General features: G+C 28.3%; 1 protein-coding gene across 1 annotated transcript; it reads right to left on the minus strand.

The window, feature by feature from the left end:
- Positions 1 to 10660: 10660 nt before the first annotated feature.
- LOC126844575 (protein takeout-like) lies at positions 10661 to 13081 on the minus strand. The gene is made up of 6 exons (XM_050582868.1): positions 12881 to 13081; positions 12265 to 12354; positions 12049 to 12196; positions 11849 to 11985; positions 11613 to 11762; positions 10661 to 11120 (listed from the first exon to the last, which is right to left on the minus strand). Exons 1-6 carry the CDS (start codon positions 12969 to 12971, stop codon positions 10969 to 10971), a joined length of 768 nt encoding a protein of 255 aa, XP_050438825.1. The 5' UTR covers positions 12972 to 13081; the 3' UTR covers positions 10661 to 10968.
- Positions 13082 to 14474: the final 1393 nt, after the last annotated feature.

Below are 14474 nucleotides of genomic sequence, written 5' to 3' on the forward strand. Positions count from 1 at the left end.
ACTTTTCATGTATCAGAAAATGTATTTGACTTTCCACTGCTCTAATTATAGGCATCGATTTAAAAATATACAGATAAGCGGTGCTATATACAAGAATGGTGACTGTTTCTATGCGAAGTACCTGCTATTAACAGTGGTACCCTCAATATCGTTATCATCTGCCCGTCCATAAACTATGACAAGAGTACTTTGTTGACGTCGAGAATACCGCATAATATAGGTCTGCGTATTTGTTTATAGACTATAGAATCGCTTACCTGTTTACATTAGGTACCTAGTATATAATCTCCAACTTATTTATCATAGTATTTTTGCATTCATACATTAAAAATTGTAATATCATAGATTTTAAATAAAATTAACGCACATCTTCTGAGCAAGTCACAAAATTCCATATCTTATTTCTCATTCGCCAATATTCATATTTTCCTTCCTTTTACATTAACTTGTAATTAGAACAATTTCAGGGGGGCGCTTATAGAAAGACGGTCATACGACCGCAGCAGCCACTTGTTATCTATTTATAGTTAGTCGTTTTTTAACAATCATTCTAGACCGTTGATAATAAAAATATGGATAGGACACAACGTCTTATCAGTGGCCATCAAATGTTACGAAATTCAGGCCGAAATTGATACGAATTCACTTTTTATTTATTTATAATCTAAATCAGATAAGATAATCTATTTAAAAATGTTCTACAGGTTTACAGCCACTGAACTCAATATATGGAACGCGTATTCAGATTAAAAAATGACCCCACCTGGGAGGCAGCCATTTTGTGTACATTTTTATAAAAAGTAAAAATTATACGTCATTTTTCCATGATATGTCTTTAAATGTTAGGTTAGGTGATGATAATTTTATCTATTCTGTGATAACACCATCATATATATATACATATATGATAAATCATAGAAAAAACAATAAATATCGTGGATAAAACAATAAAAGTACACAAAATGGTAGCCACCTACCCGGGGACATTTTCATAAGCAGCCAACTATGGGCAATACGCGTTCCATATATTGAGTTCAGTGTTTACAGCTCTATAAATACCAATTACATTCGTGTTACGATATCGTATTATCGACATAAAGATCGATAGACATAAAAATAAAGATTTATTGATTGAACATTAAAATAGTACGACAAAACGCGAAATAGTATGAATAAATTTTAAAGATTTAACGGAAGGACGAAGGTAAAAAAATTGATCATAGTAGATCATCCAGCGCTGACTTAATTGCACAAACTGAAGTCGCTATGCTAATAGTCTTCTTTTTTTGTCCCTATAGAATCAGTCATCGGTTTTGATCAGATCTGAAAATAACCATACTTAGACGTGCTGTGAAATTGAAAATTGTAATTTTTTTACACTACTATTTTCATATCAATTGATAAAAATATGAACTTTAATTTATGAATTCTTTTTAGGTTTAACATCAACCAAGAATATTATTTTGTTTTTTTTGGGTCACAACATCGTGAATAGTTTTTTTATTTTGTATGCTAAACAAAATACATCTATATATATATATATATATATATATATATTATTATATATTATTATTATTATTATTATTATTATACGAAGGCAATATCTATGTCGTGTTCTATATATTTACATTACAGAGTATCTTTACATTGCAAAATAAAACAAAAGTAATATTTGTGCTTAACATTTTTACGAGCTTACTTCATGTCAAATTTATTTTTTCTTAAAAAAATTATGCATAATTTTGAGTTTAAAACATCTTTTTAATAAGTGTTCTAATACATCCAAATTGGTCAAAACTTTCAATCCGTAAATAGTTCGGTTATTAAATCTAAAAAAAAATATATATACTTCGAGTAAAATGTTCCATATTTTGAAATACTGTACTGTTATTTTAACGGTGTGTAATTTACAATTATTGTTCGTTTCGTGTGGTAAATTAACTAACCTGGTTAACAATCTCAATGCTCTACTTAGTTTCCCCGGTTGGAATCAAATCAATCATGTAAGAGTGAAGTATGAATATACTACCGACAGAGTTGTATTGTATTCCGGAAAAGATGTATTTATACCCATCGAAGAGTCAAGTAGTTCTCATGTTAACGTCAACAACGTAAGAACAAAATATCATATGACTATTTTGTTGCTTGGATGTGTGTATGTAAATGCTGTCTTAGAGATTATCACATTGATAAATCATATTTTAAATGAAAGCAAAAAGTTAGCAAATCTTGAAAGGGAAAGGATACGAAGTGTAAAATTATATCGATCTAGCAGACTTAAAAGTGGTAAAAGTAATTTATATATAGAACCCGACTCTGACTACAGCAAATTCTGGGAAACCTTTAATTGTGCGTTGAGTCAATTAAAAAAAGGTCAGCAAATGTTTGAGTGCATGTGCAACGCATTCGTCTTACTATCATTCAATCAATTAGGAAGTACAGAAACATATTATCAGGACCTAAAAAAAGTCATTACTAGTGTGCTTGAAATAAAACGTATTGCAACAAATGTAAAGTATCTACTTCCCGAATATGACAACGACTACCTAAAAAATGATGATGACAATATAGGTGAATTTAGAAAAACAATAAGTTTTTTTTTGAATTCCCATAAAAAAAGTGCCTTGCTTCCTTTCTCATATCAATACTGCCATCGGCTAGAAAACTCAAATGAGCCAGCACCCTACCGAAATATAAGCTCAGAACAAGCTAGTACTCTAAATAACGTAAGCTCGCTAATTCAACATCATGTGAGCAATGCAATCCAGAAATACGTCATGGATTTAGGTTTGAAAGATGTAGGACAAGATACGGATATTGTTGATTTACAAGGTAGGTGCAGTAGCGATAATTATTATTTCTATCATGCACAATTTTATAAATTGCATACTATAATTATTTGTTAATTAAACCCCAATTAATAAGTAAGAAGCTGAATAGTGATGAGAACAACACTGATTGGTGAATGAAAAATCTTGGTTGTATTATTGTATGCAAAATAGTGCATGTCAATTGAAAGCTAGTACTTAGGTTTAGTAACAATACAAACATTTTCGAATTACATGTTTGATATGAAATGTAATCTTTCAGTACCATTATTATGGCCTCATGGATGAATTCTACCAAATTAATGAAATATCTCAATCAAAAATGTTTTCCTTTTTATTTTAAATGCTCGTAGACCATTGACTTAAATTGACAAAACAAATAAAGAACAAGTCAAATCATCGGTAAAGATAACAATGATTTTTTGAGTAAATACACTATTTGATGTACTCTTAAAATGCAGGGAAAGTTAAAGTCATATGTTAATTTGACGATTAAATGGTATTACTAATCTAACATAATCTTTAATTTCCCGGCATAAATATTTTAGCTAATTGTTTTATTTTTATAGGATAAAATACTTTAAGATTGGAAATATTACCTTTCTCGTATATAATTTTGTATATTTTTATTTGTTTTTTATGTAGAGGAAAAAAGCCTTGCCAATACATTAAACACAATTCTCTGCAATCCAGGTTTGAGTAAGATCAACCATCTAAAAGTCAGACACATGATGGAAAATAAGTCGTTCATATCAGACATAAACGAGGACGACTTATTTTCCGGAAACGATTTAATTCAACCAACGGAAGATCCAGATCAGTTCAAAGTCAGTGAACAAAGTGTTGAAACAAACTATTGGATGACCATTGAATTGCTGGGATGCGTTTATTCAAACACTATCTTGGAGTTCTTTACATTAATTAGTATTATTTTACAAGAAAGTGACATTGAAGTGAAACAAGAAAAAGATAGAGTACGAAAGTTAAAGAAAAAACAAAAAATCATGCATGAAAAAAAAAGACACGTTAAATCTAGAGTTCTTAGTTATGATTATAGTAGCTACTGGGAAATCTTTTCTTTTGCATTGAAAAAATTAAAAAATTATAACCTGATGTTTAATTACATGCATAACGCATTGTCTTTTTTATTGAAATTAAAAGATCTCACTAATATACGAAATGTACAAGTTTATCAGGATATTCAGCTTGTCAAAACTAGTTTGCTTCAAACTAAAAAAATCACCGAAGATCTAAAAGTGGTACTACCCGCTTATGAAGACAATTGTCACTTGAACGACGATACTTTAGTTGGTGTATTTAATACAATGTTGAATGAATTTTTGAACAATAAAATTAAAAGTAACTTGGTTCTTTTTACTTTGAAGTACTGTAATGTATCGGGTTCGAAGGAAGCAAAATGTTCATGCCGAAAAAATTACGATGATATTTTTGTCATTGGATCACTAATTACAGATCATATAAATCGTGTCATAAAGAATTACTTCCTTGATTTAGGTTTAAAATACGAAACGTCTATTCATATAACAGAAAATGTATTAGACCTTCCATTTTTATTTGGGGTTTGAATATGACGAGACAACTATTTTAACTAAAGATTTTTCAGAATATTAAACTTAACCTATTATTTTAGGCATCGATTTTAAATTATACTGACAAGCAGTGCTTTACACAAGAATGGCGAGTGTGTCAACATAGTGTACTCTGTTGACGGCGGGAATCCCGCATAAATTCGTGTAGCGTTTTATAGGCTATAGCACCACTTATCCGTTTACATTAGATACCTAGTATATAAATCTCGAACTTATTTTAGTTACATTACAACACTGTACAATGCATTTGCACTCATATATTAGGCAATTTGTATGTTTCAGATATCAATTATTTTAAATAAAATTAATGCACATCCACTGAGTTTTTATTTTTGTATATTGTGTTTCTTTAAACCTTAATCAGTGCATATGCATGTTTATTACCAATCAAACTTAAAAGTTATTAACTATTTGATTCCGCTCATCGATTGATAATATTTTCATTTATATAATTTATATTTCCACTCATTCATCTACGTTTCCATTGGAGACTCCTGGGAAGCTTCGGCTTCCTGTGTATTCCTGTGCATAACCTGCCAAGCGTACCTCAAATTAATCAACTTGAAACATAGTTTCTGTATTATCAACGGGCCAGAGTAAAGGTACGTAGAAATAATTTATTATAATCACACTTAGATAATAAAATAAATTAGAATATAAAGACAAATCGTATGTATTGTGAAAACACTTCTATCTTTAAGCTTGAATAGTTAGAAATCTGGGAATAATAATATTTTATTATTGTTTTATGCAAAGCACGATATTGTTCATATATTTAAATTTGTTGACAAATTAAATAAATACCATACACCCTGAAAAATATGGAAACGTTTTGTTTATTACGCTTTTTTAGGTCAAGTTTAGGGCTTGAGGAAAGGTGGAGTGTAATATTAGTTTTATCTGCGCTTATTTCCCAACCGCACTTTCCCTCGCATCATAGCTTTAAAACTCTCATAACTTTAAAAATAGTTATCCGAAACTAGTTATCGACCAGTCAAAATTTTAAGTACATTATTTTCAATCCAAAAAGTTAATAAAATATATACGTTACCATTTAAGTTGATATAAAAATTATTAGTTAGGAAAGGGGGGAAAAAACTATGAAAAATTGAGATCACATTTTATGAAAAAAAAATGTTACTTTCTTATTAAACCCCGGGAGATATTGAGTGATTCATAATATTTTTTTTATTATCACCCTGTACATGGCATTCTATAACTCCAAAAATTCATAAGATTTTAATGCATGGACCCAAAGCAATTTAACACGCCATATTGGTAATTTATCAGAAGAGGCAGCTTATTATTATATAGATATAGACCATAGATATTAAGTGTTTCACGATAAAATGATCACCCTGTATTATGTATATATTATTATACTAAGGCTAAGACTACGTCATATTCTATATATTTACATTACAGAGTGCAAAGATGGCATGCATAATAAAACAATTGTAATAGTTGTGTTTAAAATTTTTACGAACTTACTTTATGCGAAATTTATTTGTCAAACATTTTTATTTTGAATATGCATAATTTCGGATTTTAAAACGTTTTTCTAATAAGTGCTCTGATTATTCCAAACTGATCAACTATTTTAAATCCGTAAATATTTCGATTATTGAATTTAACACAAATATATATATATATACATACATATATCTATACGAGTAAAATGTTCTATATTTTGAAATATTGTACTGTTTTTTTAACGGTGAGTAATTTACAATTGTTCGTTTCGTGCGATGAAGTAAATAACTTAGTTAACAATCTAAATGCACTACTTAGTTTCCCTGTTTGGGGTAAAATGAATCATGTGATCGTGAAATACGAATTTGTTACCAACGAGATTACATATTTTTCCGGAAAAGATGTATTTATACCCATCGAAGAGCCAAACAGCCAAACAGAGCCTAACAACTATGTTAACGTCGACAACGTCAGTACAAAATATCATATGACTATCTTATTACTCGGGTGTGTGTATGTAAATACTGTCTTAGAGTTTATCACATTGATAAATCATATTTTAAATGAAAGCGTAAATGTAGTAAAAAATGAAAAGGATAGGATACGGAGTTTGAAGAACTATCAATCAAAGAAACATAACAATGGTAAAAGTAGTTCGTTTATAGAACTTAAATTTGACTATAGCAGATTCTGGGAAACCTTTAATTTTGCATTGAGTCAATTAAAAAAAGGTCGGCAAATGTTTGAGTGCATGTGCGACGCATTTAATATACTATCATTCAATAAATTAGGAAATACAGCAACATATTATCAGGACCTAAAAAAAGTCATTACTAGTGTGCTTGAAATAAAACGTATTGCAACAAATGTAAAGTATATACTTCCCGAATATAACAACGACTACCTAAAAAATGATGATGACAATATGGATGAATTTAGAAAAAAAATAAGTTTTTTTTTGAATTCCCATAAAAAACGTGCCTTGCTTCCTTTCTCATATCAATACTGCCATCGGCTAGAAAACTCAAATGAGCCAGCACTCTACCGAAATATAAGCTTAGAACAAGCTAGTACTCTAAATAACGTAAGCTCGCTAATTCAACATCATGTGAGCAATGCAATCCAGAAATACGTCATGGATTTAGGTTTGAAAGATGTAGGACAAGATACGGATATTGTTGATTTTCAAGGTAGGTGCAGTAGCGATAATTATTATTTGTAACATGCACAATTTTATAAATAACAATACAAAAATTTCCGAATGACATGTGAGATATAAACTGTTATCTTTCAGTATCATTATTAAAGCCTTATAGATGAATTCCATCAAAACGTCTCAAACAATAACTGCCTTCTTTTATCTTTTTTGAATACACGTACCTTTGTCTAAGTCCCCACTGGACTGTCAATGGGTGCACATGCAGATGCACATTGCACATACAAAAAAGAGGGATTGGCTTGAAATGAACGGGGGCTATGAGAACAAAAATATAGTTATAGATTTAAATAAATGTAGACAAAAAAGATAAATAACAAGTCAAATTAGTGGTTACTGGTTAATACAAAAAAGATTTTCTGAGTGAAAAATCCCGGTTATAGTGTTGTATGTGTATTAAAAATGCAAGGTGATTATTGAAAACTAGAAGTTTATTTGACGATTAAAAATTAAAACCATGTAAAAAAATGTTTGCTATGCACATTTAAAAATATTGCATGTATTTTGGTTACAATTATTTTTTTTTTTATAATATATTAATTTTAGTTTTGTTTTAGATCTAGAGGAAAAGAGCGTTGTCAATATATTAAACACAATCCTTAGCTACCCAGGTTGGAGGGAAATCAAATACCTGAAAGTAAAACATACGGGCCTTAAGAACGAAAACGACTTATTTTCGGGGAACGATTTGGTTCCACCGACGGAAGATCCAGATCGGTTGAATGTCAGTGAACAAAGTGTCAAAGCAAAATATTGGATGACCATTGAATTGCTGGGATGCGTTTATGCAAACACGGTCTTGGAGTTCTTTACGTTGATAAGTATAATTTTACAAGAAAGTGAAAATGAGGAGAAACAAGGAAAACAAAGAAAACAAAATTTAACGAAATACAAAAAAAAAATGCATGAAAAAAAAAGGAAAGTTAAATCTAGAGTCCTTGGTTATGATTACAGTAGCTACTGGGAAATATTTTCTTTTGCATTGAAAAAATTGAAAAATTATCACCTGATTTTTAATAGCATGCATAGCGCTTTATGTTTTCTATTCAAATTAAAAGATCAAGCTTTTATACAAAATTTACAAGCATATCTCTTGGAATATAAACTAAAACTTGTTGTAAGTAGTTTGCATCAAACCAAAATAGTCACATCAGATCTAAAACATGTACTTCCCGATTATGAAGACAATTGTCACTTGAAGGACGATGAAATGGTGGGTGTATTTAGTACATTGTTGAATAAATTTATTAACACTAAAATTAAAAGTGCCTTGGTTTCATTTACAAAAACATACTGTATAGTACAGGGTTTGCCAAATGCAAACATGTCAAACGAAAATAAATTTGATAATATCTTTGTCACTGGATCACTAATTACAGAACATATGAAACATTTTATAAAGAATTATGTCCTTGATTTGGGTTTAAAATACGACAAGACTATTCATAATATAACAGAAAACATATCAGACCTTCCATTTGTGGTTTGAATATGACGTGTCTATTATTTTAATTAAAGATTTATGAGACTATTCAAATTTTACCTATAATATGATTTTGATTTTATTAATTTTAATTGATTTTAAAATATACAGATAAGTGGTGTTATGTATGATAATGGCGACCGATTCTATACCCTCAGTAACTTTACTCTGTTGACGGCGGGAATTCCGCATAAGGTCGTTCAGCGTTTTTGTGTATAGACTATAGCACCGACTATTTGTTTAAATTAGCCTAATTATATAAAAGTATATAAAATACTAATTATTCTCCCTAGTTATGGCGAATGTTTGATAAAAAAATGACTTTCATAGAAGTCATTTTCCGGCGTACCCAGTGGACGGATATAAATTTTTATTTTTGTTATGTGAAGCTTACTATTTTTTCTATGGGGGTTAAAAGGCCGATTTTTTGTTTAGCAATTAGAAATTTAGTTAGACTTATTAGAAAAAAACTAATAAAAAAATAAATGCTTATACACTTTTTTTTAAAAACAAAAATAAAAAATCGGACTTTTAACCCCCATAGAAAATATGTTAAACTATATAATAAAAAAAATTTGAAATCTGTTCGGTAGACACTTTAGAAAGTGACTTCTTTCGCAATTTAATCTTTATCTGTAAAAACGCTTTCCGTTTCCTTAATAATAATTATTTATAATTGATGTTACTAAGGTTCACGTTTTTTTTCTATTACACTAGGTAGAGTAACTTTTAACACACAAATTGTAATCCAAAAAGTATAACTACATTTAACAAGATAAGGTTTTTTAGATTCAATTGGATTCACTTACGCATAGTTCCTAATTTATTAAAATTATTTGGTCATAATTTTGGTATAGAGACCCGTTTTAATTTTTTTTTTTATCGTTTTGAAATATTTTAGTAATATTATTGAAATATATCCCAAAAATAAATATCATGCAAATTTTCAACTTTATGTATCCCTATGGCTAAATACATTATTAAATAATTGGTTGTGGTACCATAGCATATCAAAATTTTCTAGTACCTATCTGTATTCAGACATTTATATTAATAAGGATAAAAATAACTAAAAACAATACACCAAACACAATAGTTTTTGTACTATATTATTTTGATACCCGTTGATATTTGCTTTTTGTTATTTTGTCAATAACACATTTTTTCAGGTTAGTCATAAACTATTATTCGAAGAAAAATATTTGTAAAGGCAGTCTGTTCTACACATGAAAATAAATCCAGCATTTTCAAGCTGCGGGTTTTTTAAAAAGAATTATACTAAAATAAAACGCTTATAATAAATATATATGTTTTGTTTCTCAGATTTATTTTAATTTATACAAGGCTAGGTTTTTGTTTAGATTCAGTGGATTCACTTATAAATGACGTAAAACATTTTAATTTCTATAACTTTTATCAAGACGATACAAAAATTAAGATATTTGTTTAGTGTTTCTAATTGACCAAATTCGTCATAGTCTTTAGTCATAATCGTGGTATAGAGACTTGTTTTCATCGTTTTGAAGTATTTCATGAATATTATTTAAATATTTCCCAAAATGAAATATCGTAACATATGTCAACCTTTTGTGTATTATATGAGTATATAATTATTAAATTATGTGTTAGCTTTAACGTGGAGCTGAGAAGTCATTGTTATTACTCACGATTTTTTTTTTAATTTCGGGATGGAATTAGAACAATAATTTAGTTCATAGACGAAATGATTAAATTTTGGTGACAATTTGATGATGTTTTTATTTAGTCTGGAATTTATTTGACAATAATTAAATGTGATCAATTCGATTTTGTGGAAGCCACTTGTTTCCAATAATTTGACAGCGTGTTTATAATTATTGGACATACGATATTTTCTTTACCGCTGAACTGATTTTTTCATGTAGCAAGTCTATACATTAATAATCGTACAAAAAAAGTACTGTACAAAGCTAAAAATGTCAAATATTTACCCCTTCACGTTTAAAATAAGAAAAATACACTAAAAACTATCGATAATTTTGTGCACTATCAAAATAAATTTCATAAAATATATATTTTATCATAGTTTTTTAATAATTAAAATTTAAATTATTCACAACTAGTAATATTCAAAATGTATTAATTAGAAAAACAACCACAACCACCGTTAGAAAAAAACTGTTCTTAACTAGCCAAACTTGTATGCCAAACAGAATGCACAATATTGAACGGTAACATTAAATTGATTTACACAATAATAGTTCCCTACTTCCCTTGTTATTCAAGTGCTTTCTAACAAGTGAGATTTTATTATATTGAGATTATTTTTGATAATATTTTTCAAACTATGTATTATGCATTAAAAAAATGCCTTAAAAATTAGTCCTGTAGATATTCGTCCATCGGCACTTTTTGGAAAAAGGCGGTGGCATAGCGTATGTACAATTGATCCAACATTTTCGTGAACGTGGGTTCTAAATATTTCAGCATCTCCATCCAATTTTGATTCATTAAATTGTTTACTGTATCACCTGTGACGAAACATAATAACTATTATTAATATACAGTATTTTATGCTTGCTTGTCAGATTTTTTAATATAAAAAATAAAACTGAGCAAAATCCTGTGGAGGATAATAGAATAATATAAGAGAACACCCTATACCCCCCAAAAAAATGTCTACTTAAAAAGACAGCTATACATTTTTATTGTCTTGGTTAAATTTGTTTTCCATTATCTATATTATGACATTTTCAGCTATAATATTAACTAAACTATACATAGGACCAACAATATAATGATATATTTTTACAAAAAAACTTCTGAATTTTAATTTATATATATTTGTATGTAGGTATATACAATGTTAATACAGTATCGTATTTTTAATGAATAAATTAACAGCTGAGTGGAAAAAGGATAAAATTCCAAAATTATTAATTATAATATATTATTATCAAAATTCAAAATTTGTAAAACTTATTAATATTTTGTATTTAATTGTTTATACATATTATACTCACCGAGGACTTTGTTTCCATTGAACAAGTTGTGAAAATTAAAACGCATTCTCGAAGTTGACATTGTCTTTGATAAATTTACAGGTTTCAAGAAATGTTTTCCGTTGCTCGTAATTTTTTGAAATTGTATCGTTATATTAGTTTTGTAGTTGTCTGAAATAAATATAAATATACGAGGAACAAATTAATGTATTTCAAGGAACTATACAAAGTGTTAATAAGTGTAAGTATTTTATTACCCATCGAAACTTCGCATCTTCCTTTTCCCGTCACCGGTAACTTGAATAAATATCCATTGACTTCATAAAAACCCTTATAGATAATATTGTCCTTTGCTTCTATGCCAATAAAGCATTTGTAGCTGTTCGGGTCAAAACTACAACATCATAATACTACAATTAAAACGATCCTAGTGTAATACAAAACACAAAAATCATACTTTATAGTGCTGATAGCAAAAGAACCTAAATTATACATATCTAAGTCTCTGAATTTGAAAACGATTTGAGATTGACCTTCACCATTAGAAACTTCCAGTGAGTGCATGCTCAACGGATCCAATGGGGGTAAACCAAGCCGGGGGACACCTTAAATAATGTAATGATTTTTTTTTATGAGCGTCTTAACACCAAAAAGTAACAAATAATAAACTTACCACGAGCTATATCGGTCATGGCTTCGTTTAAAGCTTTCCTGATGCATTGGTTTAGATTCGGATCACTTAAACGGCATGGTGTAAAATTTACTGGAAATCAACAAGTGTTTTTTGTGTTGTAAAATAGTTGAAAAACTATCGTTTATTTTTTATTCACTGAAAATTTACTTAACGCGTATTATGGTAAAAAAATGAAGTACACAAAAGTATTATATAGTCAAATAACCATATGTCCTACTTATTGCTAAAAAAAACCGTTTCTGCTAACTTAATAATTATAATCTAGTTACAATTTTTTTTTAGCACCAAAAATGTGTATCCCAAGAAGGCTCAAGGAAAAACAGTATCGAATGTATACTTATAAATTATAATATGTTATAATATTGAAAGTCACACGTCTTTTCTTATATTGGAATTTTTAAGTAAAGCTCAGAGTACAAAAGTTTTTATTAAATAACCCATTTGTTAGTATGTATTCAGAAATTTAATGTCATCACAATTAAAAAATATTTTCCCATTATGGTTCAACAAACAAAAAGTATTAAAAAGTGTTAGTATAGTAGTGTTTTACATATATATATATATATTTTTTTTTTACTTGTAATCTAATACTCACACAACATAGATGTTTCTTTTGCAATGATGATAGGAACTGCTAATGTCAATACAAAAAAAAAGCAGAGAAGTTTGATTGGTGTAGCTAACATTTTAATATTATCTTATTACGATTTTTTATGATTTTTATCATTAATTTCAAAAAGAATCTAAAAACGACGAAGCTAATAAGTTGACCATCAGTTACTGTGACCTACAAATTTAATTCTATTCGCTGGTACTAGCATACTTAAAAAGGAAATATGGTCCCCTTCCATTACAATAGACATTTCCATGCAAAGAATATGGTGAGAAACGAAAATTTTTTGTACATTGTTATAATATTCTTTGAAAAATATGTACGTCTAACCAAAAATAAAATAAATTATAAGCACAACTTTACAAGGTGAACAACTGTGCATTAATGCAATAATGTTAAATTCTGATTTAAATTACTCTGGTGTTCACCTATATTGGTAAAAATTCTCACTAATAATTATATAATTAAATGTATTTACTGTCGTGGTCAGTATAAAAGGTTAAGCTTGTAAAAAATAAAACGTCTAATTATAATTTAAGGGGCTCCATACAGACCATTTTTTCAGTCAAACATCATTTTTTGTCCATCGCACAGGCCGAACCAGTGATCCGATAAACAATCTAAAAATAGATTTGAATTTGTCATAAACTAATCGGATCACTGGTTTGGCTTGTGCGATGGAAAAAAAATGTGCTATTATGTTAACTAAAATGGCTTTTACTCATAGACAAAATTATTTAAATTAAAAATAATACCATGAAGCTTATACAAATTAACCGGTAAATTAATTGACATGGTCGAAATTTATTTAAACCACTTTTTTCTTAAATATTGCCTATACAAAACTCCTAAAAAAATGGTCTGTATGGAGCCCCCTTAACAAAAAAATATTTGAATAGTGTTGAAGTTCAAAGCGTGTAATAAGTTTTTTTTTAAATTTTCTTATAACGTTCATATGCAGCAAATATAACATGTAATTAAAATGATTTCAAAATTGATGACCTAAAAATCTTTAAATATGAATTTAAGAACAATGTATAAATTTCCTAAGAGATATGATAAAATTCCTGCGAACATGTTCTAAAAATAGACTAATAACTAATAATGACTTAGAATTATTTACAAATTTATAAAATGGTTTATATTTGTTTTATTTAAAAAAAAAAAACCATACCATAACTAGATTAATTAAATACTGGTAAAAATCAGTTTAAATTCAATAATGTGCTTAATAATTATATACTAGGTGCAAGTAAAAAGAGGTTAAGTCAACATTTTGTGCAAAATAAGTTATATACATAGCAAAATTCAGAAAAAATCCATCATTTGTGCTTTATAGTTAAAGTCAAAGTATGTTATTCAATGAATAATAAGTAATTTGTTGTTGAGTTAAGTAACTATTTTTCTCATTTTAGTGTATTTAAGTTGACTTAAATAGTTTTGAACCTTTATTTTAGTGATTAAAAGGGTATGTCTATTAAATGAGTTTTTATTTTTTTACATTTCCAAATTGCTTATAATATTGTTTAGTGTTTATTTACTAAAAATATTAAAAAACACTAAATGTATTAAACTA

This window comes from Adelges cooleyi, unplaced genomic scaffold (genome assembly GCF_023614345.1).
Source record: "Adelges cooleyi isolate 19-005CV unplaced genomic scaffold, UGA_ACOO_1.1 ACOO_flye_CR_arks_rails_tigmint_CR_PRNA_108, whole genome shotgun sequence".
NCBI lineage: Eukaryota > Metazoa > Arthropoda > Insecta > Hemiptera > Adelgidae > Adelges > Adelges cooleyi.

Excerpts from the sequence above, each read along its gene's own strand:
- LOC126844575 (XM_050582868.1), bottom strand. The coding sequence starts at position 12,971 with ATGTTAGCTACACCAATCAAACTTCTCTGCTTTTTTTTTGTATTGACA. Across the intron at positions 12,355-12,880 it reads AAAAGAAACATCTATGTTGT|TAAATTTTACACCATGCCGT; the intron begins GTGAGTATTAGA and ends GTTGATTTCCAG. Across the intron at positions 12,197-12,264 it reads CATGACCGATATAGCTCGTG|GTGTCCCCCGGCTTGGTTTA; the intron begins GTAAGTTTATTA and ends ACATTATTTAAG.